Here is a 27,007-nt window from a genome sequence, read left to right on the forward strand (position 1 = left end):
TATGAACAATGAGGTACAACAAGGCCAAAGCCCAGCTGCCACTTCTGAGGTGCCAGGAGCAAAGGCGGGGTCCTGCGCATGATCCCTACAAGGGGGTGGGCAGACCCCCTAAGCTGCCCCTCTGGCCTACCCACCGATCCACCCCTCCCACCCCATTTAAGGGACCAGCTTGTCACCCCCTCAGGGAGTGCGCAAGGACACCTGTTACATGTTTTTCCTCCCTTGTGCGGCAGCGATAAAGCCTTACCTGAATTCCTTGTCTGGCCTCATCAATTTCTATTGATTAAAGAATCCAAAAACCCAGATCGGTAAAAGGAGTTTGCTGTCGTTCATGAGATGAGACCCAGATTGACCTGGATTCAGGGCAGCTTTCACACTGAGGACCTATCAGTTTGCTACTATGAGTCCACATATGCGGGCACCGCGTGGGGGTCTTGGGAAAGCCCCTAGAGAGCCAGAGCCAGCTTTCCAGGCATGTGTGAACTGTGCACTCCTACACGACCCCACGCTCAAAAGGGCCTCACACTTGGTTTAATGCTCTGCGTTTGCCATCTTGAAGTTCTTAATAATTTTATCTTTGAACATCTTTCTGTTTGTCAGCAAGGTATGATGGGTGCCACATGCATGTGAGCAGAGGAGTTAAAAGCAACGTGTGTGCGGCGTTCTTTGCACATAGCGTTCCTGATGTCCTCATCAGGCGTGCTCAACGCAAATCCTAGGTGACCGTTAGGCCTGTGATTCAGTGGGGGCAGGGGTGGGAGTGGGGAAGGGCTGACATTCTAGAGAGGCTACACTTTCCATTCCAACTGAAACTTTCTTCCAATGCAGGAAGGAGGCAACGGACAAGGATCCCCATCACGTCCTTCTTACACGTGTTACTTCCCTGTATCAGCCTATCAGACAACCACATCCGCTGAAAATGACGACCTAGATGGAAAGGGAAAGCTCAGGTCACCCACAGCTCCTTCTCTTTTTATTTCTTTACTCATCAATAAGCTGAAGGCTGAGAATGTTGGTAGGATATGTGTACACCCATTAAGAAATAAAAACAGTTGGGAAAAAAAAAAAAAGGGCTTCCCTGGTGGCGCAGTGGTTGAGAGTCCGCCTGCCAATGCAGGGGACGCGGGTTCATGCCCCGGTCCGGGAGGATCCCACATGCCGCGGAGCGGCTGGGCCCGTGAGCCATGGCCGCTGAGCCTGCGCGTCCGGAGCCTGTGCTCCGCAACGGGAGAGGCCACAACAGTGAGAGGCCCGCGTACCGCAAAAAAAAAAAAAAAAAAAAAGTTGAGTTAGTTTTGTTTGTGTAGGATTTCCATCGTTCAGGTAAGAACACAATACTTATTCATGTACAAGCAATGAAATACGAATTGTGTCATATCAGTGATTTCCTTATTAGTTAGTGCTTTTATATTTGCGTTTAAAATGGGTATTGCATAACACAAAAATGAAGGGTAGGGGCTTCCCTGGTGGCGCAGTGGTTGAGAGTCCGCCTGCCGATGCAGGGTACGTGGGTTCGTGCCCCGGTCTGGGAGGATCCCACATGCCGTGGAGCGGCTGGGCCCGTGAGCCATGGCCGCTGAGCCTGCGCGTCCGGAGCCTGTGCTCCGCAACGGGAGAGACCGCAACAGTGAGAGGCCCGCGTACAGCAAAAAAAAAAAAAGAAGGGTAAAAAATGGTCCCTTTAATGGCACTTTTTCTCACTTTTTGGGCCCCTGCACTTTCGTTTTGCACCGGGCCCTGGATGTTCTGTAGCTGGCCCTGCAGATACCTTAGTTTGGACTGAAAAGTCGTCTCCACCTTCTCCTGAACTCCGGGTCCAGCTCAGCCCGGGCTCTGGGGCTGAGACACAGTGCCTGCTCTCCACCGCACCCAGGGCCATGTCCACAGCTTCCGTCTCCCTTTCTGGGTTCTCTTGTTTCCTGCTTAGTCCTGGCCCCATGAAATTTCATCATCAGTCCCTCAATTGTATTAACCATCACACTTTATATTGTTTGCTTCGTTTTCTGACTCCTTTGTATGGAGTTTCTCTTTTTTTCATTGCTGTATGTATGTACTTAGCACATGACAAGTGCTCAAAACACCACTTTTTCACTTTTTATTATGAAAATTTCAAGCATACACAAAAACAGAGATGACAATTTAATGAATCCTTGTGGACTATTGCCGGCTTTGACTACACTATCCTGCCATTCTTGTTTCACCTCAACAATTTTAGTCTTTCTCTTTCGTGTTGTTGGATTTCTTCAAATGCCTTGTATCTCGGTGGACAACTCCCACTTATGAATGAAGAGCTATATTGCTTCCTGCAGAGAGTTGGGTGGGTTTCCTTCGCAGTCGTGTGGGTTTGTTTATTCAAAGGCTTATGGTCCCCTCCGTGGGAGGGGTAATTTTTGTCTCTGAGGAAGTGAACGGGGTCTCTCCATCAGCTTCCCCTTCAGTGAGGGAAGAGCGTGTGAGTGTGGAGCCAGCAGGCTGCCTGGGGACGCAGGCAAAAATAAGCAAGACTGACTCTAAGGTTAGGGAGCTTCAGTGTCTATCATGCCTGCACAGGGCTGTCTTTCCTTATTTCTCCTCCTGGTTATTCTAGAGGTCCATTCATTTCTTCAGCTCCATCTTGACCCCGCCCCCCCCTCCCCGCCGCAGTATCCTTACTGTGGGCCCTCTATAGCCAAATCACTTCCACTGTTTAGAGTAATTCTTAGAGCTTCAGCTGGGGCACAGCTACTCTGTGCCTGTCGGCACGGCAATCCCTCGGATTGCTGCCCAGAGCACTCTTGTTCTTGATACCTACTGACTTTAAGCCCAAAGCCGCTCTGGGATGGAGAGGAGGTGAATGCGTGTGCTTAGGCTCCATATTGAATGGGAAACTCTAACAGATATTTTTGGCGTAATTAAATTTTTTTTTCTCCCACTTAAGTTCAGAGAGTGTGGCTTCTTCATCTGTGGTCTCCAGGGCTTATCCAGAGGCTCGTGGGCCTGGGTCCCAGTTTTCCAGGGTCTTCCTCCAAGCTGAGGCAGAGCATCAGCCTCCGTTTCAGCTCCTCTGAGTTTCAGCTCTGCGGGGCCCCTCCTCCAGGCATCTAAGTTGTAATCATTCCAACCTCTTCCTTTATTCCCCCCAGCCTTCGGGGTGGGAGCTGTGTCTTATCTGTATGACACTTAGCGGTCTCTCTGTACCCTTTCAGTTGCCTAGTGAACAGCTTCATTCCTAGTCACCAATTCTTTATATTAAAATTTCTGTTCTAAAAACTGGCGTGGTTTCTGTCACCTGACTGGACCCTGATTGATACAATAGTTGCCTAAAATACCATATACTCAGTGTACCAAAGGAACGAAAGATGCCTTGGCCCAGGGCAACGGTGAAGATTGAAAGCTAATGCTCTTGTGCTCCTCCAGACTCAGAGAAAGTTGCATTTTATGCTTAAAAATGAACAAAGAATGTAAAGGTACAAAAGTATTGTCTATTGACATATCGAGGATGGGATTAAAAAAAAAGTACAGACTTTGGAATCAGTTATATCTGGGTTTGAATCCAGGCTCTGCGGCTTACACACCCAAATGACTGAATTTCTTTGAGTCTCAGTTTCTGTATTGGTTAATCAGGGATTGAACAGGTTCCTTGCAGGGCTGTTGAAAGAATACAATGCGATAATGGATGTAAAGTCCTTAGCACAGGGCCTGGCACAGAGTTAAAACTCAATGAATGGGGTGGATGTAGGATGTAGGATATAGCACGACTCAGTGATGCAGTGGAAAGGGGACGGACTAGAGCTCATAAGACGGTTTTAGTCCTGTGTCTACAGCTAACTAGCCCCCCTTTCCTCACAATTAATACCAAGTTTGAGCTGCGTCAAACCAGGTTAGGTTCCCTAATGCTGGTTTCATCTTACAGGCCTGCAAGAAAATGAGGCAAATAATGAGACTGTCCTATATTTTTCATAAAGCTAAATTATTCAGTTTCAAGGATTATCCTTTGTTTTGAGATTTTGCTCTTACTATTTGGGTGCTGATGTCCTGTTTTAATGAAATAATAGTATAGTAGGGTATTTTTTCCCATGTTCTCACTGGACAGACAGGATGAGGGAATTCTCTGGGGTCTCTTTTATAAGGGCACTAATCCCATTCATGAGGGTTCCAACCTCATGTTCTAATCACCTCCCCCAAACCCCACCTCCAAAAACCATCACACTGGGGATTAGATTTCAACATATGAACTGCGGGCAGGGGGCATTCTGTTCTTTAAGTCTGCATCCTTCTTAGAAACTGTACATCCTTTTTATTTGTCAGATAAAGGTGAAATCCTAATGTGTGGTGAACTTACCCCATGGAAATTCAACCACACCAGGAAAGGCAGCACAGCAGAGGGATGAAGAGCTCAGGTTTTGAAGTCAGGCAGATCTGGGCTCAAATAGTTCTGCTATTTACCAGCTATATGACCTGAGTCTCAGTTTCTTCATCTGTAAAATGGGGATAATATTAAAACTTACCTCATGGAATTGTTATAAAGGAGAATTGAGATGTACATGAAGTCTTAGTATAGTGTGTGGCATATAATAAGTGCTTATTAAATGTATGAGTATGTATACATTATTCTGTGTGTGTGTGTATAAATAAAGATTTAGGCTCTATTCCACACCTGTCTTTGTAGATTGGAAACTTAGAATGAAGAGAGACACATTTGCTTAGAATTACTTAAGAAAAATCACAAGTGTTCATTATACAATTTCAAAGTGAATAAGTAAATAAATAAGTAAATAAGGAAACCATTGCTTCAGTGTTATACATTGTCGTGATGGGATGCCATACATAGTTCTAAGACTTTACAGCTATTAACTCACCTGATCCCCATAATAACCCTTAGGAAGTGACCATTACTATCCCGGATTTACAGACGAGGCACAGAAAGTTTAAACAACTTGTTCAAGACCACACAGCTAATAAGTAGTAGAGCCAAGAATCAAACCTAGGCAGTGCGGCCACGAGTCTATACTCTTCACCACGGCAGTGGGGAAAGAAAAAGTGCTCAATTCAGCCTTAAGTACAATCACGGGCATCTCTAGATCTGCACGGTTTCTACAGCGGCCACTAGCTATATGTGGATATTTAAGATAATTGAATTTAAATAAAACTAAATATCCAGTTCCTAGGTTGCGCTCACCAGGTTTAACGTGCTCAATAGCCACACGTGGATAGTGGCTGCCGTTTGGGCAGCACAGACATGGAACATTTCCATCGTTGCAGAAAGTTCCATTGGACAGCACTGTCGTAGATAACTCTGGAAAGTATTAACCAAACATAAAAGACTCAAACTCAACAGGCATCACATGGATTTTCTTTAATTAAATACCACTTCATAATGCTATTTGCACATAGCACGTACATTTTTTTGAAAAATAAGACATGCCATACTTTAGTCACTAAATCAACAAAATGTGGGCTTCCACATAGAATATATCCTAAGGTGACATGATTTACACAGCTTCTCAGAGAAACACACAGTAAAATTTTTTGCCTGTCAGCCAGTGTTAGACCAGATTTGGAATTCACAAGGCTGCGGGTTGGAGAGTCCCCAACACTACCCTGAGGGACATCTTGTCTCCACACTGTACCATCAAGCCGCCTCATTTCCACCAGAAGAGCAATGGAGATGTCAATCCTCCCTTGCCTACCCAGTGTTCAACTGCATCCTGCAAAACCCTCGCATGATCTGAGACTTCACGTGATGGCATGTCAGACCTGCGGCTTCGTGGGAGGGCTGGGGGCGGGTGGAATGGGGCTTAGGTCCCTTCAAAAGCTGCAGGCACCCATCTGTGAAGAACTGCTTTTAATGTCTGATTAGGGACCCCAGAATCCCAGCCTTTAGAAGAGGGGAACAGAGTGGGGTGGGGAGAGGAAGCCAGAGAACAAGTAGAAAGCTGAAACCCAAGTTTGGTGACCTTGCTGTGAGAAGGGAGATGGCGGCAGGATACGTATTGTTGCCTGGAGCCTTCGAGAGGGCTTGGCGACGTGAGAGCCATGAGAAAATAAAGAGTCAGGGCTGTGAGTGGAAAGCTGATGTCCTTGTGCCCCACCCTAACAGCAAGTGCTGCTTATCTGCCACCAGCAAACCGTCCATTTACACTCAGGGACAAAGACTGGGAGATGCCAGCCCAAGACAGAGTCAGAATTCTGGGGACCATGGCGCCACATCAGCCGTTCTTCCCGGGACCCAGGTGACCTACCCTGGCTTCCACTCCGCAGCCACCATGCAACCCTGCGCAACCTTCCTGTACCCAGCCCCACGGGATGGCGCTGTTGCCCCAAACCTGAAGGCAGCTCCTGGGTGGCACTGAACCCATGACTGTCAGCTGACCTGAGATTACAATGTGCTTTCATCCATTCATCACTGTTGCCTGACTCCAGGTTAAAAGACCCAACACAAAACCAAGGGAAGGGGGCAGAGTAAGGCTGGGAGCACATAAGATACCAAATGATCACCTGGGTTTGACACATTTAAATGGCCTCCCCGCTCACCTTCCCTTTATCCACTCTGCCCTCACACCCACTCCCGGCCCACATTAGAAACATCACTGGGAAAATGTGAGTAGCAGCGAAACTGGATTTTAATTCCCCTTTTGTGTTTTGTTCCTGCAGCTGTGCAGCCTGACCTTGAAAAGTGAGTTTTATTACCCCTTCAGAGTCTTCCTCCGAACTGCATAGGGCCTCCTTTCCAATCAGTGCAGATCCTGCCACTCTCTTCCTCATGAACCATCAATGGCTCCCATGTTCTCTAGGATATGTTTAAACTCCTCGGCCAGGCCTTCCAGTCCCTCCATGATTCTACCTCCACTGCTTATCTTTCCAGGCTCATTTCCCATTACCTACCCCGGCTCTTCCTTTGCCACCCGCCTCAACCCATCTCTGTCTCTTTGCAAATGCTGGCCCCTCTGCCTGGGGGTGATCACCCTACTTTCTACGCTTTGCCCAAATCTTAGCTAGATTTGCCACCCATCCATGAGTGGAGCCTAAATCATCTCCAATTCTGAATGCCCAGTTCCGGGCTCAGGGCCTGACCTTTAGCAGGACCTCCATAACCGTCATTTTCTGTGGTCCGCTATTGCACTCGGCCCGCCCTGATAGTTGACCAGGTATTTGTGTCTCTCACGGCTGGCTTGGAGTGCAGAAACCAGGTCTCATTACCTGGTCCAAATGCTTAACACATAGTAAGTGCCTCATAAATACTGTTTTGACACCTATTCTAAAGGGAAAAGAAGTCATCGTCTGTTGCCTTCCTAGGCATGTAAGACACAGTACAGAAGTGGTTATCACAGGCAACAGTATCAGTTTTGAAGTCAAGGTACTAAATCAAATCAGTATGAAGCAAATCCATAAAGGTTAATGATCTATCAACACGGGTCTATTAACACTGTTATCTTGCCAGTTAGTTCAAGGCCGCCTAGGGAAGCAGGAAGTGTAGTTCTAAGAAGTAATCACTGGATGCAGAAATGCCCTGGATCCTACGGGGAATATTCGGCCTGCCAAATGAACCCCCAAGAGGAGACAAGGAATGGTAATTCCAACCTTCCAGCAGGGGTGTGTCAGGGTTTCAGCAGACTGTCTCTCTCAGTTATTAGGTTTTCAAGGTGTGTGATACAGGCAGGATTACCTGCCTCAGGATCACCTGTGCTGCCAGTTAAGAATGCAGACTCTTGGGCCCGGTCCCAGTCCCACTTAATCAGAGTACCTGTGGTTGGGGTAGAGGAATCTGTATGTTAAATAAACTCCCTAGGGGATCCTTATTTTCATTAAAGTTTGCAGACCTTTACCTGCCATTCTCAAAAGCATACAGTCAGTCTAGGGGAAGACAATCGTGTACGCAGCCAGCCAGCCAGCCAGCAGCAGCCCCATTTCTGAGAATGCCTACTTCCAGATGTACGTGCACGGGGATGAGGACCCAAAGAGTCTATCGACCCCAAGGAAGTTAACCAATGACTCAAGCTTGGTCTGTCAATCTATAAGGGAGAGGAGAGAGGAGAGCTGAGTGAGGCTGTCTCTGAAATGAGCACCCCTGGTTTTCCCAGAGGACCCTGGTGTGCAGGAAAATACACATACAACAGCCAGATTGTCTGTCCGTCCTTTATAGGTGATGCAATCACCTCTTGCAAAATGAAAAGGGATTTTTCTCCCTTTATGGGCTGAAGGCTCATGACCCCTGCTCCTGTCTTTCTTATTCTTCCCCTTCTTCTCTTAACTTCTCAGTTCCTTTGAGGGGAAAGAAAGCAACCAAGTAATTCACAGAACCAAAACCAAATTCGTTTTCAGAGTGGATCCAGTATAAACACATCAAGCACACCCTCACTGGGGCGGCACAGACCATCAGAAAGCAGATGTGCATTTCCTACAGGCAAGTGACAGGATGTTACACCCAGGGCTGGTTCACCATGCCGTGTGAAGGCGACACAAAGGTTATCTCAAGTACAGAATCAAGAGGGAGGTGGGTAGAGATCAGGCCTGCACATAAGGTGAGGGAAGACTAGATTTGGAGGTTTCCAGCCTTTCAATGGATTTGGAAAGTATAAGGGCAGAATCTCTGCCTTGCTTTAGCTCTAAAGAATGTGGCCACCTTTGGTCACTGACTGGGGAAACCCAGTTCCCATCCTCAAGGATGACAACGGCTTTCCAAATCTCATTGGGCTAAATCAGGCAGAGGCTGAGCTCTGTACTGCCCACCTAGAATACTGCTTTCGGCCCCCCACCCCAGCCCCACCCTCATCATCTGAAACTTCCAGGACCAAGATAATCTGCCCTTTGCCAGAGACGAAGGCTTTTCAAGATCCCCGTCCACAGAGTTCTTGGATTAAAAAAATAAGACTTGAAAGGCAAGTTTTAGAATTAAGGGTTGAACCGCTATCAGCATGGCTTGAGCAGCTGTAAATGGAGAGGAGGTGAGCCTCCTTCAAGGTGGGCTCACTCCTTCTTGGTGTGTTCCAGGACGCGATAGGGAACCCCAGAGGCGCTTCTAGAGCCGTGTTCTTCCTGCATGATGGGCAGCGTGGCGGGAGCGTAGATCTCAGAAATGTTGTCATTGTTTTCCAGGGCCCCGTAGGAAAAAGAAGCTTTGAGGTCAGGCTGGACGGTCATCCCTTTGTCATGCATGTTTTGCATACCTGAAATGAAATTCATTTCCCCCAAATCATTATGCAATGGGGCCAAAGGAGGCTGCATCTCATCCTCCTCTATCCCACCACAGACTAATCACAGTGCTCAGGAGCTAAGCATGTGCACTGTCAACTTCCTGAATGGTTTGGATTGAACAAAAAAAGAGCACCCATAAATATACACTAGAAATATTATAGTTGCTAAGCAACAAAGGATGACTCTTCAGGAAATAAGCACACAGACCAGCCACTGTCAAAAGAAACCATTGGCTTAGAATGAGGTGGGAATGTCCGGGCCACAGGGCAAGTGGAACCAACACTGTGTTGTGAACGTGGTAGATGCCAACACTTTTCGCTGAATTGAATCAGGATCCAGAAAACTTCATTATACTGTTGAGAGAAGACGAAAACTTTTGTGTCGTGGATACATGATGGTGACACATGTATTATGATGCTCAGAGGGAGAGTTTTGACGTTAACATCCCTGATCCACATACGGAGTAAGGTGCGATTTTGCTTATTACCTCTGGGCACACTGATGTCGGATTTCTACTTACATTTGAGGGCAAAGACTTTAGTCATTAATTCCTTTAAATGTAGTCTACAATTCCCCTAGCTACGTAGGACCTGGCCTCCTCTGAGGCCAGTTCTTTTCCTGGTAGGGAATTAAGACTCTTCAAATTCTCTTGCCCCCGGTTGAGTAATAAAAACGCTGAATGCAAATTATCTTCCATGAAACCATGATGATAATAACAGCTGACATCTGACTGCTTCTTATGCCTGACGCACTGGACTAAGTGCTTTAAATAGTAATAGTAACAACAACAGCAGTAATGATAATGGCTGATGAGGACTGAGCATTTAGTTGGGGGCAGACACTGTTCTAAATAGTTACGAAGTTTTGTTTTGTTTTGTTTTGTTTTGCGGTAAGTGGGCCTCTCACTGCTGTGGCCTCTCCCGTTGCGGAGCTCCGGACGCGCAGGCTCAGCGGCCATGGCTCACGGGCCCAGCCGCTCCGCGGCATGTGGGATCTTCCCGGACCGGGGCACGAATCCGTGTCCCCTGCATCGGCAGGCAGACTCTCAACCACTGCGCCACCAGGGAAGCCCAAGAGTTATAAAGTTTTATCTCATTTGATTCGCACAACTATTGATTAGGAAAATGAGGCAGTTGGAAGTTAAGGAACTTGCCTGAGGTCGCCAAGCTAGCAAGTGGCAGCTCTGGGGTGCAGACTCAGGTGGTTTAAATTCTGAAGCCCACACTCTTAACCAGAATGCTGTGTGGGCTCCCTATAGACCTTAATCCCCCCAAATCCTATGACAGAAATATGCTACTATCCTCCTTTTCCAGAGAAGAACACAGAGATTCAGAGAGGTAAAGTAACTTGCTCAAGGACACACAGCTAATGAGAGACAGAGCTGGGATTTGACACCAAAGCCCATGCTTTTATCTACTCTGCAAATGGCCTGGGAAGACCCAATCTGTGGAAGGGCCTTTGCTTCCACATTGCACAAGCCTTGGCTGATGGGAATTTTTTTGCGGTACGCGGGCCTCTCACTGTTGTGGCCTCTCCCGCTGCAGAGCACAGGCTCCGGACGCGCAGGCTCAGAGGCCACGGCTCACGGGCCCAGCCGCTCTGCGGCATGTGGGATCTTCCCGGACCAGGGCAGGAACCCGTGTCCCCTGCATCGGCAGGCGGACTCTCAACCACTGCGCCACCAGGGAAGCCTGGCTGACGGGAATTTGAAGGGTACAGTTTAAGAGTCTGTGGTTTAGATTTTGGGGAGGGAATTGGGAGGAGATGAGGGGATGCCTATTCCTCAGGGAAGAGAGTTGGCTTACCAGGCATAGTTTAGCTTTGTCAACGTTCCCCAGCCAAAACCCACCAGGAATACACCTATAGTCTAACAAATTTGGGTTTCTTGACTCATTTCAGTGAAGGAGGTGTACGTCACGGGGAGCTGTTTCAGTAAGAGGGTATTAGAAGAACTTACTACAGAATTTGGGTTGTGTTAGGTGATTTCAGGAGGGTTTAAGGAAGCAGGGCTTTGCTTTCAATTAGATGCTGTCAGGAAGTGGGGATAATTCTATAACTGGGGATCTTAATGATTGTTATCTAGAAGGAAAGAAGACTAGATGGAGACTAAAGCTGTGATTGGTAAAGAAGCAGCAGTCACTCATGTGAGGGGGATGGTTGGTCTTTCTATGGTTTGGACAATGTTCATGTTTGTCTGTGTTTGGACATGACAATGGCATGGTCCTGTTTGTGTCCTGATCCATCAGTCCCAGAATGACCTTGTGTGATGTTGATGTTCTGTGAAATGGTCTATGTTCAGCCAGGAACACCAAGGCCCAGCTGTGAGAGCCAGGCCAGCTCCTCGCTGCCAGGGACTGTTTTTCTCCTTCTCATTTTCTAGAAGTCTTCCAGGTGCTAGAATTATTTCAAGCCTCTCCTAACTGTGACGTGTAGTTAATTTTCAGAACTTGAATGCCTCTTGAACCGTGACTACTAGTTGGTTGTGAAGATATCAATCTGGTTAGACCCAAAGCCAGGGAGGTCCTGATGCTGACCAGGGAAACGAAGCAGCTGGAAAAGCATCTCTGTTTAAGAGTTTTCTTCTCCTTATTTTACCTGACATCAGGTCAAACAAGTGTTTGAAATTTTCACAGTCTTTTTTCAAGTAAAAACAAGGTGAAACCAAATTCAACCAGGCATCTACCAGGTCCCAGACATTGTGCAAGGGGCCTTTAACATATTATCCCACTACCCTGGGAAAAGGAATCCCAATTTACAAGTGAGGGTCAGAGGCCTTAGGAGGTCCAGGCACACGCCCAAGGTCACTCAGCAGGTAGGTGGTTGAGAGCTGGGATTTGAATCCAGGTCATCTGAACTCCAAGCCCACGCTCAGCTTCAAAGTACAGAAGCCAGGCCTACTCAGAAGTCCTGACATGCCACGGCACGAGGGCAGGTCTCCTTTCTCCAACATCCAACTTCCCACCGGTCACAAGGCACAAAGAGGAAGCGAGAGCCACGTCCACAAACAGATCACAGAATGCGGATACCTAAGATTACCTTAGGTTACCTTCTATCTTCTACCAGAAAACACATCTGCATATACGCAAATACTCATATAGATGTATACACATACACGGTTTATAAACACACAAACACACATGTACATACACATACTTGCACACACAGAGTTGACACCTCACCTATCTGGAATTCAGCTATCCAGCGCCCTCATCTATCCGGAACACAGCCGAGAAACAAGGAAGTAAGCAAAAAAGGCATCTGAGCAGCCAGATTAGATGTTTCAAAAGTCCATGCACTAAAGCTCATGCACTTAACTCGTAGGAGAAACCTTAAGGCCCCAACTCAGAGCTTATTTATTTTAACTTTATACATGATTCGAACAACTTGGGTCAAATGAGAAGATTGACACGGAGCTGCTACACACAGGCAGGCTGGTAACAGCAAGAATGACAGACAACAGCTTAATAGCAAGAGATGAAGAAATAATATAAAAAGTAGACACATAAACCCTGGGGCCATTTAAATCATGGGCACCTCGGTCAGCCCTCAGAACACACCTGGCTCCCGAGTACTTTATTAAGTAGCACTCTACTCCATCACTGTGATTGTCATTTGTTCACAAGACTGTCTTAATGGAGGGTGGGAGATTATGCTTTGGAGAGAGTTCCATTTTATATATCTAAAATAAAAATTAAATTTGAGTTAAAGAGTGAAAGCTAGGGGCCGCTAGTATCCTATAGAATTTAGGTCAGCAAATCTAGCTGGGGCTGCCCAACATCTTAACTTTCTCATCTGAATCCCTTGAGGCTGGAAAGTGCTCTCCAGTTCTCTACAAGCCCCATCACTCCCTTTTGTGCAGTACTCAGCTGATTCACACATTTTCGTTCCTGCCATTTGAACCTGTGCTTCTCAGTGTGAACCCTGAGCTCCCTGGGGAACTAGGCTCTCCAGAACAATCCACTCCCTTGTGGAATCTAAGGAGTGGGGTTATGGTATTTGAATTTCATTCACCCTATTTTCCTTCCCCTCTCTGATCATTCCATTCCACTGAGATGAACTGGATTTTTCCTTTTGCAGGCATGAAGCCTGGTGCTGCAGATGAGAATTATATCCAGTGTGAATCAGAATTGTCTTTAAAAGATCCCCAAATTGACATGAGAACTGGCAAGATGTGCGCAAAACCAATCGAGGTGCCTCAGCCACTGCCTCCTCTTTTGCAAACGGAGATCAAACAAAAAACCAAGAAAACCACAAAAAAAACAGAAAGAAAAAAAAGAGAGACAGTCACATCGTAATAGCACAGCACACCTTCCCTGCACCAAACCCAGAGGCTGGTTGTGTCTTTTTAAACAGGAAGTAGCAGTCATTCTATGTGGATGGGCTGGCCAGCTGGATTTGAATGTTACCTGGCATGGCATCCATGGAAATGTAGGGCTCAAAGGGAATGGCCTTCTTCCTGTTACGTGTGATTAAGAAGACGCCCAAGAATGCGATGAGGCACCTGGCAAACACAGATGAAGAGAAACAAGGCCAGAGTGAGGTTGGGAGGGATGCTTTCAAACGTGAGTAATGGGAAAAAGGGGAAAACAGGGTGGCAGGCTGCGGAGGTGGGCTCACTGCTGAGCGGCCCTGAGAGGCGGCCGGGCCTGGGATCAGCAGGAAGCAGATGCAAGATAAATAATAACAGCCCGTGCAGCCCACACAAGCCTCAATCAGAACAAATCAGGCCATCCTTGGCCAAACCCTCACCTCCACTTACGCTGCATCTCAGAACCCTGCCTTTAAAGATTTTTTTTTTAATTAAAAAGTTCTTTATGGCCTAAATTCAATCAATACTGGAGCAGAGAAAGTAAAAATTAGGAAGTCCCTGTACTCGCCCCCACTATAGGTGTATATTCTTCCAGAGTCTTTTTTTGTTTTACTCTTTTCTCCAGAGCTTAGATAAACAAGCACACTTTCTAAAAACTGAGGCATAATTTACAGGCAATAAAACGCACAATCCCTAAATGCGGAGCTCGATTAATCTTACCTGTGCACACACTCGTGGGATCACCACCCAGGTCAATAGAGGAGTCATTTCCATCCCTTACCCACAAAAAGTTTCCTGTGCCCCTTCCCCATTCATGCAGACCCTTCCCCAGAGGAAACCACTGTTCTGACGTCCACAGAATCGACTGGCCCGTTCTTCAACTTCTTGTGAGTTAAACAATACAGCGTGTACTCTTCTATGTCTGACTTCTTTCGCCTGATAAATGTTTTTAAGATGCATCCACTTCATTGTGTGCATTAGTAGTTCATTATTTTTTTATTGTTGTGTGGAACGCATTATCTGATCCATTGTCTGAATATATCAGAACTTGTTTTCCACTCTCCTGTTGTATCCAGTTTGGGTATATAATGAATAAAGCTACTGTAAGTATCATGTACAAGTCATTTTGTCAATATATATATAACTAATTTCTTTTGGGTCTATATCTAGATGTGGAATTGCTGGCTCATAGGGTATACTATACATTTTAAAAAATGTAACTTTTTTCATTCAATGTATCCTAGACATGGTTCTACGTCAGTACCAATAGACTGACCTCAATTTTTCAAAATGGCAGTATGGTACTTAATTATACGAAGATGTGTAATGTATTTAACCTGTATTTTACTGATGGGCATTTAGGTTGTTTCCAATTATTTGCTTATACAATTAATTTAAAAAATAACAAACACCCTCATACATGTGGCGTTACGTCCATCATTTACTTTTCCAAGATAAATGATTAGAAATGGAAGGCTGCGTCAAGAAGCTCATTTAAAAATCTCACTGTTATCGCCAAACTGTCCTCCCACGTTAAAGAACTTCTCACACTGTGGCAGAGAGCTGGGCTCCTCATCCTCTTGCCAACATGGGACATTACCCCTCCTGTTAGGTTTTGCAAAATGATGGCATCTCGTTCAGCTTCAGTATCCATGTCTTTGATCTGAGGTGAGGTTGAGAGTCTTTCCTGCATCAAATTGTGATGTGTTCAAAATGACAAGGAGATTAAAGCCCAAAAGAGAAGAAAGGAAAAGTAAAGCCCTATGGGGAATGAAACGCTCACCTCTGGGGACAAAGCTCCCACTGCCAGCTGCTCCTCTGGCTCTAAGGGACTGCCTGAGAGGCTGGAGCAGGGGTAGGGAGAGAGGGGCACCCTGCCTGGAATTCGGGGCCAGGGAGCAGGATGGGACTCACCCCAGTGCAAACATGCAGACGTGCAGCACGTCCTCCCCGAGGAAGTCCAGGTAGAAGATGGCGCCTGAGCAGCAAAGAATGGAAAATGCGGGTGAGCTGTTTTCAAATCACCTACCTGCCAGTCTGTTTAGGATCTGGCGAAGCTCCCTTCCCTACAGAATACCAAAGGGGTCCAAAATACTACAACTGCACCTAGTAAGAGATTAGCAGAATGGAATAAAAGCCATTTGGGGGGAATAGACTGTCTTCTCTTTCTCCCCCACCTAGGTCCCTCTTACCTCCATCTTTTTTTTCTTAACTTTTTATTTTGAGATAATATTAGATGCACAGAAATAGTACGGAATTCCCACGTACCCTGTGCCCAGCTTCCCCCAGTGAAACGACACTATGAGCTAAACTAGAGACTTACCAGTTTTTATACACTCCTCTCCCTCATCTTTCTTTCTTTTTCTTTTTTGTTAAGTTTTTATAGGAGTATAGTTGATTTACAATGTTGTGTTAGTTTCAGGTGTACAGCAAAGTGAATCAGTTATACATATACATGTATCAACTCTTTTTTAGATTCTTTTCCCATATAGGCCATTACAGAGTGTTGAGTAGAGTTGCCTGTGCTATACAGTAGGTCCTTATTAGTTACCTATTTTATATATAGTAGTGTGTATATGCCAATCCCAATCTCCCAATTTATTCCTCCCCTCCCCTTTACCCCCTTGTAACCATAAGTTTGCTTTCTAAATATGTAACTCTATTTCTATTTTGTAGATAAGTTCATTTGTACCTTTTATTTAGATTCCACATATAAGTGATATCATATGATATTTGTCTTTCACTGACTTAACTTCACTCAGTATGACAATCTCTAGGTCCATTCACGTTGCTGCAAATGGCATTATTTCATTCTTTTTTATGGCTGAGTAATATTCCACTGTATATATGTACCACATTTTCCCCCCATCTTTCTTAAGATGGAAAACCAAGGCTTCATGGTTAAGTCACCGGAGCTTTCTAACCTCATGAGACTGGCAGATGTCACACCCTGCAGTGTGGCAGTGCCACAGGCCTGCCGCCCTCACCCTGCAGCCAGCATCTGTCTGGACCCACTTCACACCCCACCACCCCAACCCTGCCCGGAGCTCCTGATTCCCTGCCTGACTGCGGACTCAACCACGGTGTTTCTATCCCTTTCAATCTTGCCTGGACCGAAGCTGTTGACCATGACTTAAATCTCTGCACGAGGTTAGCTTTCTGGCTGCTCTGGGTCAAGCCCCGCTCAATCCCTGGTCCCGCTCATGGCACAGGCCCTGGCAGGCTGTGTGCCCTCTTGTTCTAACCTCTGTGAACACCAGTTTGGGCACCACTCGTCCAAACTGCAGTGCGAAATATATGGCTTTCCGGCTGGGCCTTCCTCAAAGGGAGGCACACTGGTTGTTACTGGTCTTTTTACTCTGAAAATCTTAGTCACCATTGCCATTTAAAAACAAACAAACAAAAAAAACCGACACACACACACACACACACACACACACACACACAAATATGCTTGCAGCCTCTGAAGCCATCTCAGAAAGAAAAGGAAAAAACATATAGGGGTGGAGTAGAAGAAAAGGGGAATGTAATAGAGATGATGATCACTTACTGAGCACATGTTATGTGCATACTCATGATCTCTAAAAATTATACAGAAGAAATGTGTGGTCACTTGGCCAGTGGAGGCTGTGGAGTTAGCAGCTGATGGTGAACACTGTTAAAGAAACCTAACACAAGCAGTACAAAGTAGGGGACATTTGGACTATACATATTTCAATTCTAGGAGGAAAGTATTATTACTCCCATGTTATGAATGTGGAACTGAGGCTCAGAGAGGTGAAGTGATTTTCCCAGAGCTACACAGCTCCGTGTCTGTGCTGGGGTGCAAACCTAGGCCTCTCTGGCTCTAAATCCTGCGCTTTCCCCACAAAACCATCTACAACTGGGACAGGCAGAACAAGTCAGCAGAATTGGCCTTCTGACAGAGGCAGCGCCCCTTCCCTCCACACTGGCGTAATGTCCCTGCTGTCAAGGTAGAAGACAGAAATCTAGCGACCGCACCCTTACCTGCTGTGATAGCCACGGTAGTGGATAGAATGTAGCCCACGCTGGCAATCAGAGAGGAGTCATACATCTGTGAGGCCTGACCTAAAAACCTTCAACACAAAAGCACTCTGGTCAGTGGGCTGTGGGGATGTCGGAAGGCCGAGGTGACAGCCGATGACCGCAGGCTTGGTCTGAAAATACGAAGATGAGGCATGAAGGAATATTCCTTGGGATTATAAGCATGCCAGCCTTGTGTGTCTCCTGGGCTGGGGTCCACGCTCTGCTTCTGTTCTTCCTCTGGACACACAGCCTGAGGCCCATCCCTCTCCCCGTCCAACACCTCTGACCACATAGTTCTTATCACCGCAATGCCCTTCTCACCTCTGTGTCCCCTGCATCCCCTACCCACTAAAAAGCCATTCCTGGGCCCTTAACACTCCAAGAAACTCCTGTAGCGCTTATCACATCCTGCCTCGTGTTGTAATTATTCTTTTAAACAAATTTTCTTCTTAATTCAACTCTCACTGCAATAAATATAGGAAAACGAGAGAGTAAATTAGAGTCACTCCTAACCTCTCCACTGCGGATAAACACTCCATCATTTAGGAATGTATCCTTTGTCTATTCTCTGCATAGCATTTTGGTTATTGTCGCAAAGTTCCTTACACCATAACACACTTCCCACCCAACTGTAATTGTCTGTTTACCCGGCTGGACCAGGGCTGTGAGCACCTTGAGTTCAGTGACTACCACTCATGTCTCTGTGTGTGGAAGGCCCAGCACGGGCCCGGTACACAGCAGGCCTTGATGAATGTGTGATGTGTGAGTGAGAAGCTTCCCGAGGAGGGTGGGGCTCCTGATCATCTTTGTCAGCCCTGGAGGGCACAGCACAGAGCCCTGGAGGGCACAGCACAGAGCCTTGCACTGGACAGGGGCTCAGGGGTGATGACCAGAACCATTGTAGGAGGACTAAGCATAGTCATACTCAGCATAATAATAAAACAAAAATCATAAAAGAAGCTACTATTTACTGGACGTTATCCTGGATCCTACTAAAGCCTGCTGCGGTCCTGTTAGGTAGGGGCTGTTGCTATTGCCATTGCAGACGGGGAATCTGTGTCTTGGAGAAGCTGAGGAGCAGGCCTAGAGCAGAGGGGTGAGGGGCGCGGGACGGGGAGGGAGACAGACGCCGGGGTTCCAGTCTCAGCTCCGCCAGTTCCTGGCCTCTCGCAGCAGTTCCTTACATGCAAAATGAGGATATCATTGTCGTGGGGACCAAATGAATTCAAGTTCCTGTGAAGGCAGTGAGAGCACAGCTTACACTGGGCACCCAGGTGGCAGTGGTCACCGCTGTGTTCCCCGGAGGCACCGCTGGTGGATGGTGAGCCCCGGCGGCTGGAGTCCAGGGCCTGATCTGTCCGGGGTGAACCGGCCCCATGCACCACACTGAAACCTGCACTGTCCACCCTCCGTCCCCACGCAGGTTTGCCACATGCTCGCCCAGGCCCCCTGCTGGGCACCGGATCTCTGACGTGAGCAAGGCCCAGGCCTACCCTCAGAACTGCTGCTTCTGAGGCAGAAACCATCACCTTGCTCTTCTACTTGGAAAGATTTCTTGAGGACAAGCAAGTTGGAGACAACTTTGTCTTCCACCGGGCAGACAGACAGGTGCCTCACGGGGACGGTACAGCTTCTTCTGAGGCCCCGGAAGTGGGCACCTGCCTCGGTCCAGATGGGAATCGAGGCTGCCTCTGATTGTGTGCTTCTCACATTTTGAGGCAGAGGGAAAAATACATCCACTCCAGGCTTTTCAAGCAGCACGGCACCCCTCCATGTGATAACTCAGCAAATTAGCGACCCCTCTCTCTCCACAGTGGATGCCAAACCCTGGCGACAGAACATTTGCATGTTCTACCTGCCCTACAGCTTCAAAACCAATTGTCATCAGGCCCAGAAGCTGGAAGAGACCTTTGTGGGGAAGCCCAGCAGGAAAAGAATCTGCAACTCACGCGGCTTGATAGATAGCAGTCGCCACCATGCACACGAGCATCACGTAGAAGATGGGGTAGTCGAGCTGCAGGTTCCCCTGTATGGACAAGATGAGCATCCCGGCCACAGCCTTCACCGTCACCACGGTCATTGAGCCTGCAGAAGGTTAACAAGGATGTGTGGCAGCCTCAGAGACATGGGTGGGGGGGACAGTTTATAAACTCAAAGGACAAAGTGACCAAAACGCAGGGAACACGGGCAGAGCCCAGCCAGTGATTTACACGGTGAGAAGATCCTATTGGCATTGGTTCTTTTGTACCCTCCCGTGAAAGCAGAGAGGAAAGCAAAACTCCAAAGGGTATTTCCAAATGCCCTTCTAAACTCTACCAAGAAAGGGTAGTGAGTTCACTCTGAACTCCAGAGTGGCAGCACTGTGTCTGGAACACAATGCAAGGTCAAAACAATCGAATGTATAAGTGAACTTCTTTTGAGTATCATTCTCACGGCAATCACAAGAAAAATGTGGTGTGTACAGAGCTCAGGAGTTTTTTGTGTTGTTTTTTTGGTCTATTAAAATGCTTACTCACTGGTATTTTTAAAAACATTTCTTTAGACCAGAGGTCTCCACATGTTTTGGAATGCATACCCCTATGCATATGTATATACTTTTCAAATATATATACATTTATTTAAAAATTATAGTCATGTAACACTGTGCTTATATGGTATATACATCATAAAACATGTGTAGGAAATATACTTAAAAGGTGGAGATAAAAATAAATACCAGTTCTAATATTTTTTCTTCCCATACACCCACCTCACTATGGAGACCACTGCTTTACCCAGTGCTGCAGAAATGACTTGTAACTCTAAACTGCTGGATTTCCCTGCCAGAGCAGGAATTACAAGGAACTCCCAAGTACGGTACAAATGAAGTTCCTTGTTCTGGCTGAAATGCTTTGCTTTCCTATTTTTCTCAGTGTCTGCTCATTTTGCCTTCTCCTGCCAACAGCCCAGCAGACACAGTGGCTTCTGGGCTCCTCAGCTACTTAGACTACAGTTTTCAAACATCGGCAGGCAGTTAGGTCAAGCACTTTCTCCAGGCTGTCCTTGTTGGTGAGGAGGGGGCAGAAAGGAATTGGCCAACGTGCCTCAGAACCTTCTGACCTTCCAACTCACCAGGAGAGAACGTTCTGGGACCGTGATCTTCCAATCCACTTTGCAAACAAAATCATCAAGGAACGGACCACTGAGTCATGCTGCAACAGGAATGAACCTCTACAACATCATGCTCAGTGAAAGAGGCCAGGGACAAACAGCCACATGGTGTACGATTCCGTTTATGTAATACGTCCAGAAAGGCAAATCCATAGAGATAGAAAGTAGATTAGTGATTGGCCAGGGCCTGGGAGGATGGAAAAATGGGGAGTGACTGCTAGCGGGCACAGGGTTTCTTTTTGGGGTGACAAAAACGTTCTGAAATTCGATTATGATGATGGTTGTATCCTCTATGAATATATTAAAAATCACTGAATTGTAGGGGCTTTCCTGGTGGCGCAGTGGTTGAGAGTCCGCCTGCCGATGCGGGAGACACCGGTTCGAGCCCCGGTCCGGGAAGATCCCACGTGCCGCGGAGCGGCTGGGCCTGTGAGCCATGGCCGCTGAGCCTGCGCGTCCGGAGCCTGTGCTCCGCAGCGGGAGAGGCCACAACAGTGAGAGGCCCGTGTACCGCAAAAAAAAAAAAAAAAAAAAATCACTGAATTGTATACTTTAAACAGGTGAGCTTTACGATATGTAAACTATATCTCAGTAAAGCTGTTAAAAACAAAAAAATGGAGCCCTGTCCTATGATGACATATCTGTGTGTTTTATGGCCTGTCGCTGGAATGGGGACTTGCTGTCGGAAGGACAGAAGGAAACAACACACACTGGGGACCGGCGCTCATCTCATTTAATCGCCTCTCCCCCGGAGATCTGGGTGTTCTCTTAGGCCCATTTTTAGAGGACAGCATGGCTGACACAGGGACAGTCACTAGGAGGTAGCGGCAGGGCCGCACCCACCTCTCCCTCTCCAGGAAGAAGGGGTGCTTCTCACAGCTCTACTTAGTAAATCTAACTCTGTGTGGGGTTAGAACCTTGCCCCAATCTGATTTAGGAGCCATTTCCCCCATTGCACCCATGCCTTTAAAAGGAAAAAAAAAAAAAGATAGCAAAATCAAAATCAATTCTTGCCTTTGAATCCAGAATTAAGTCTTAACCTCTGATAGGTCTTACACGGACCCTTAGGGGCTCACTTGTTGGAACCTGTTCCACCCCTGACTTCTCTGAAATAACCTCTTAACCCCCCACCCCTACCCTTACTCTGCTTTCTTCTTCATCATTGTAATTGTCACTGCCCAAACTTATACTATCTGTATTTGTCAACTCGTTTACTGTCATTTCCTCCCTCTCGAATGGGTGGCACCCTGAGGGGACGGGTGTCTGTCTGGCTCAAGAATACCAAATGCCGTCAGCAGCACGATGGAACTGACAAGGCCTGCATCCGGTTAGCAGGGACCCAGCTCCTGCAGCCGCCCATGAAGAGGGACCAGCCTGAGGCGGCCTCCAGCAGCTCCTGGGTCCAGATGCCACAGCTCAGTAAACAAAACCCACATTTCCTTTTGGTGCTACTTAGTGGTGGCAAAACTCAATCCCCAGGACCCTCACTTACCAAGTAACGCCACCAAGAGGAGAATCACAACAATGTTGTTGGCGTTCCTCTCCTTGTAGAAGTACAGCAGCAAGCAGAAGAGAATGATCTCCACGAGCTACAGAGAGCAGCAAGAGGGGGGAGGTCAGAGGGGGCCACAGGCAAGACCAGGAGACCCTGGAGGGCTGGGCTGGAGTTTATGCTGCTGATTGCATCAGTCACAGGCCCTCAGAGTTGAAAGGGAATTGAAACAGCCAGTATTTCCCACACCGCTGATACATACCCTGCAGGAAAGCAGGGAACGCTGAATCTCTCTACTCCCAATACTGAGGAGCAGTTCACCTCGCGGTGAGGCTCTGAGGGCGCTGTGCTGGCCTCAGGTCCACCCTGCCTTGGATGGTCAAGATTCATCAGGCTGAGCTGGTGTCCCATTTCACTGCTCCACGGTAACCCCCACTAAAACTGGGAGTTGGTTAAAGAGGGAGCTGCTTGTTTGGTGAGGAGAAGAGCTCTTTGGTTAAGTATATAAGTATATATACCACTTGCCTGCTAACCGAGCCTCCACTGCGTGCAGCTTGGTAGAGTCGGAAAAAAGAGGACTTCTGGAGTCAGGGAGGCCCAGTTATGAGCTTGGATCTCCTTCTAAACTAGTTGTGTGACCTTAGCCAGGTCACTTAAGTTCTCTAAACCTCAGTTACCTCCTTTGTGAAACAGGGATAAGTGTTCTTAACTTAGAGGACCACAACCACAGCTTACACTTGGTGAACTCATAAATCTGCCAGGCTCTATTCTAAGCATTTTATCTTTACTCAACTCACTAAATCAGCATAATAATTCTATGAAGAATCTCAAGCTAGCAAAAGGCAGAGCTGGGATTTGAACCCGGATAGCCTGGCTCCAGGGCCCATGCGCTTTCCCACTAGGCTACACTGCCTGCAGATGGGGGCGCAGTGCCTGGTGTTCAGAAGGTGCTCCATCAGTAGAATCTTACTAGACAACAGCAAGTTTGAAAACCGAAGTTTGAGAAGTTCCCTGCCTTCGCAGCAACAGCTCGTCCCTTCTATTCCTTAAAGGTCCAGACATTTGGCAATACTTCCCCAAGGAGTGAAGCCAGCCCCAGCCCCCGGCAAAACTAAAGCAACGGCTCAGCTCTGTTTGCCTATCCCAACCTCCTACCGAAGTTCATTTATCACAAAAACCAATGCAGAAACATTAATGGGCATTTTAAAAAGAAAAAAATTGTTAAATTCCTCAGAATTAGAGATCATAAAACACAGCTGCGTTCATTTTCCTGTTTCTTCCCGTCTTTGTCACAGTGAATATATATTTTATCTACTTGTCATCACAGTCAAAGCACAGTTTTGTGCTGGGCCGTTGTTCGTTACCGTAAACAATTTTCATGTTTTATGAAGTTGTCATCATTATCTTTAATTGTTGCAAAATACGCCATCAAGCAGATGTAGTTACTCATCAACATTCCCAACTGATGTGCATACATTTGGGCAGGGGGGTGGGAGTGGCCGATCTCCCCACCATTCTTCATGATGCTTAAACGCACGCTGGGAGAGCACTTGGTGTTCTATCGTGAGATGGCTGTATATGTGTCGGTGCCTCCTGATGGACCATGGGTTCTGTCAGCCTGTCTCGTTTAGCTTTTATACCCACAGTGTCTGGCACATAGCAGACACTCAATAAATATTTATTGAATTTGATTTGGCCAAATCTTTCCAGCTGGCAGCACTGCCTCACAGTGACGACGGAGGAAGCCAAACTGAATTGGTCACTGAGCATCCGTCACGTGCTGGGTGGACCTGACAGCCACCCCGGGTCCAGTGACCCCTCCAGTTAACGTACAGAGAAGGAGGCAGAGCATGCGGCTAAGTGCCTTGGTTACGGCTACACAGTATGCAATGGACTCGAGCCCAGGACTCTCTGAAAGAGAAGCCTGTGTTCTGGGGTTAAGCTTTTCCTGAAGAGGTGGGTCTCTGGCTCTGCCCGGCAGACACTTCTCCATGCCTACAGGTCAACGCTGGGGCTGGCTGGCACTAGGGAGATGACACAGCCCCAACCTTGGGGGAATCTATCATCTGCCTCACGGGCAATCTGAGGAAAAAGGACGTTCGGGGCCTCTACAGCAGGCCCAGGCTGCTTGAGTCAAGGCAAAATAGTGAACACCTTCGTTAGCAGGCTGTGGTGACACGTGAGGCCAGCCAGGCAGGCAGGCTTCAGGTCCAGCTCGGCTCTCAAGGGACTCTGAGCAAGTTTGCTAACCCTGAGATCCAGTTTTCTCATCCATAAAATGGGGAGAAAAACACCTATGTTATAGGACTATCGAGGGAGTCTGAGATGTGATGAAACAAATCTTCACACATTGAGGTCTAGGGAAGTCATTCTGGCTTCTACATGATTTAACTCAGATTTTACGCTAACAGGGACTTCCCTGGTGGTGCAGTGGATGAGACTCCGAGCTCCCAATGCAGGGGACCCGGGTTCGACCCCTGGTCAGGGAACTAGATCCCACACGCATGCCTCAACTTAGAGTTTGCATGCCACAACTAATGAGCCCGCCTGCCACAACTAAGACCTGGTGCAACCAAGTAAATAAATAAATATGGAAAAAAAAAGATTAAAATGGAGAAATTAAAAAAAAAATTTTATGTTAACTAAAACGGCCTATTTGTGGCCTTTCAAACATACATTGTATACCTGCTTTAATTATTAAAGAAAAGGGTACACTGACCAGAAGTAAAGAATGTTCACATTAAAAATAAATATTAAATGCCTCCCTTCATGGGATGCCAATGCTAGTACCCCTGCGATGATAAGATTCCCTTCCCAGGTACCAAGGACAAACCGACTTGCTGTGTACATGCTGATCTGTTTTTTGTTGTTGTTGTTTTATACCTTTAAGGAATGTATCCCTGACTTGTTTAAATACAACAAGGAATGTATCCCTGACTTGACCTGAGAAGATATAAATCTGTGCTGAAAACCATGCTTCTCCAGAGCAGTTCCTCAGAGTTATCTGAGAGGCTGTCTCCCAGGCTATAGTCCTCAGTTTGGCTCAAATAAAACTCCTCTGTTTACTGGTTATTTTTGTTGATAGATAATACATTAAAAAGTGTTTAACATGGTGCAGGGGGAGCAGGAATAAGCTTTACCAAATACCTTAGATGTTTTCCTTGATTAGTCTATTTGTAATCAATTTAGATTACAATTAGTCAGTTGTAATCTATTTGTAACCTTGATTAGTTCTGGTTGGGGGTTTAGGAGATAAAGTCTGCAGTGTCTCCTGTGTTTCTATCAGCTTCTATCAGCTGTGTGATAGCGGGCAAAAAAATATATATAACATTCTTTAACTGTTAGAAATTTTAACTTTTTTTCTTACCATAACAGTTTTAAATGCTCACTGTAGAAATTTTGGGTAATATGTAAAGACGAAGGTGAAATAAAGACACAATCATAATTCCATCTCTCAGAGACAACTACTGATGGAGTTTCTGTTTTTCTATCCAATCTTTTACAGGTAACGTACAGACCTACAAATACCTCTAAAAAAATCAAGTTATCACACTATACATGCAGTTTTAGACATTACTCAGGACACAAGTGAAAAAAAGCACTTCCCCAGGAACTACGTGCTCTCTGCGAGCGTGGTGTTCGGCACTGTGAAATGCATCATGATTCCCGTGAACCCCGTCTTGCTGGGAATTTGGGTTTCTGGTTTCTAGGACTCCATCCCCACCCCCATCCTCTCAGGTGGAAGGACCGGAGGCTTCTCTCACCATGTACAGGAGAAAAGGCCAGCTCACAAGATGTCTGATGATGTTCTCGCCTGTCATCTTCTCATGACTGTTGGGTGCGAATGTCACCAGCAAGTAGGTGCCCACGATGGCCAGACCGCAGCCAACGAAGGATAAGATGTAGCGCCCTGCAGGGAGAGGGAGGCCATCACAGGGCTTACTGCAAGCACCCGCCCCAGGCCAGCATGTGTCTTTAGGGTAACATATGGGGACCTGCTATTGCTTGAATTTGGGGTTTTTCTTTACTTGAAAAAAAACAGAGTATCTTCATGAATGTCATTTTTTTTTCTACTTTTTTGGCCATGCCTCAAGGCATGCAGGAACTTGGTTCTCCCACCAGCAATCAAACCCGTGCCCCCTGCAGAGGAAGTGTGGTGTCTTAACCACTGGGCCGCCAGGGAAGTCCCCTGAATGTCATTTTTTAAAGATACATTTAGTGTTAAAAAATTTTTTTAATAAGATAGCATGCATACAAAAAAGTGCTCGATGAATTCTTACAAAGTGAACTCACCCACGTAACCAGCACCCAGGTCGAGAAAGGGAACATTTGTAGGACCCCCAAATCCCCACTCATGTCCCCTTCCAATCACTAGCCCCCACCCCCAGGGCAACACTTTGACTCCTACCAGCACTGACCATTTGCCTGGGTTTGTACTTTATATCAATGGATTCGTACAGTACGTTTTCTTGTGTCTGGGTTCATGCAAGACTATGTTTGTGAGATTCATCTGTATCCTGGCATGTGGTGGTAGTTTCTTCATTCTCACTGCTGTACGGTGGTCCATGTGTGAATAGGATACAATTTATCATTTCTACTGTTGATAGGCATCTAAGTACTCTCCAGTCTTGGGTTATAACAAATCACGTTGCTACAAACATTCTTGTGCATGTCATTTGGAAAACATATGCATGTAGTTCTATTGGGTACAAAACTAGGAGTGGAATTCGTGGTCATGGGAGATGTAGATGTCCAGTTTAGTAGGTACTGTCGAATGGTTTTCCAAAGTGGCTGTACCAATTTACACTCCCACCAGTAGCGTATGAGCAAAACTG

General features: G+C 46.7%; 1 protein-coding gene across 19 annotated transcripts in view; it reads right to left on the bottom strand.

The window, feature by feature from the left end:
• Window positions 1-2,119: 2,119 nt before the first annotated feature.
• NIPAL3 (NIPA like domain containing 3) overlaps window positions 2,120-27,007 on the bottom strand; it is a 76,402-nt gene continuing 51,514 nt past the window's right edge. For 9 of the 19 annotated variants that reach the window (XM_060141079.1, XM_060141078.1, XM_060141081.1 and 6 more), the window contains 7 exons: window positions 25,937-26,082; window positions 22,173-22,269; window positions 19,480-19,615; window positions 17,492-17,580; window positions 15,398-15,461; window positions 13,581-13,675; window positions 5,321-9,146 (listed from right to left, as the gene is read on the bottom strand). In XM_060141079.1, the coding sequence (XP_059997062.1) occupies window positions 8,947-9,146; window positions 13,581-13,675; window positions 15,398-15,461; window positions 17,492-17,580; window positions 19,480-19,615; window positions 22,173-22,269; window positions 25,937-26,082 (827 nt within the window). In that variant the 3' untranslated portion in view covers window positions 5,321-8,946. Of the gene's footprint in view, window positions 2,477-2,656; window positions 3,628-4,321; window positions 4,458-5,320; window positions 9,147-12,353; window positions 12,386-13,580; window positions 13,676-14,990; window positions 15,171-15,397; window positions 15,462-17,491; window positions 17,581-19,479; window positions 19,616-20,641; window positions 20,868-22,172; window positions 22,270-25,936; window positions 26,083-27,007 lie in introns of those variants that run through there. The other 10 variants (XR_009539049.1, XR_009539048.1, XM_060141083.1 and 7 more) reach the window with 10 other exon arrangements.

This window comes from Lagenorhynchus albirostris, chromosome 2 (genome assembly GCF_949774975.1).
Source record: "Lagenorhynchus albirostris chromosome 2, mLagAlb1.1, whole genome shotgun sequence".
NCBI classification, from domain to species: domain Eukaryota; kingdom Metazoa; phylum Chordata; class Mammalia; order Artiodactyla; family Delphinidae; genus Lagenorhynchus; species Lagenorhynchus albirostris.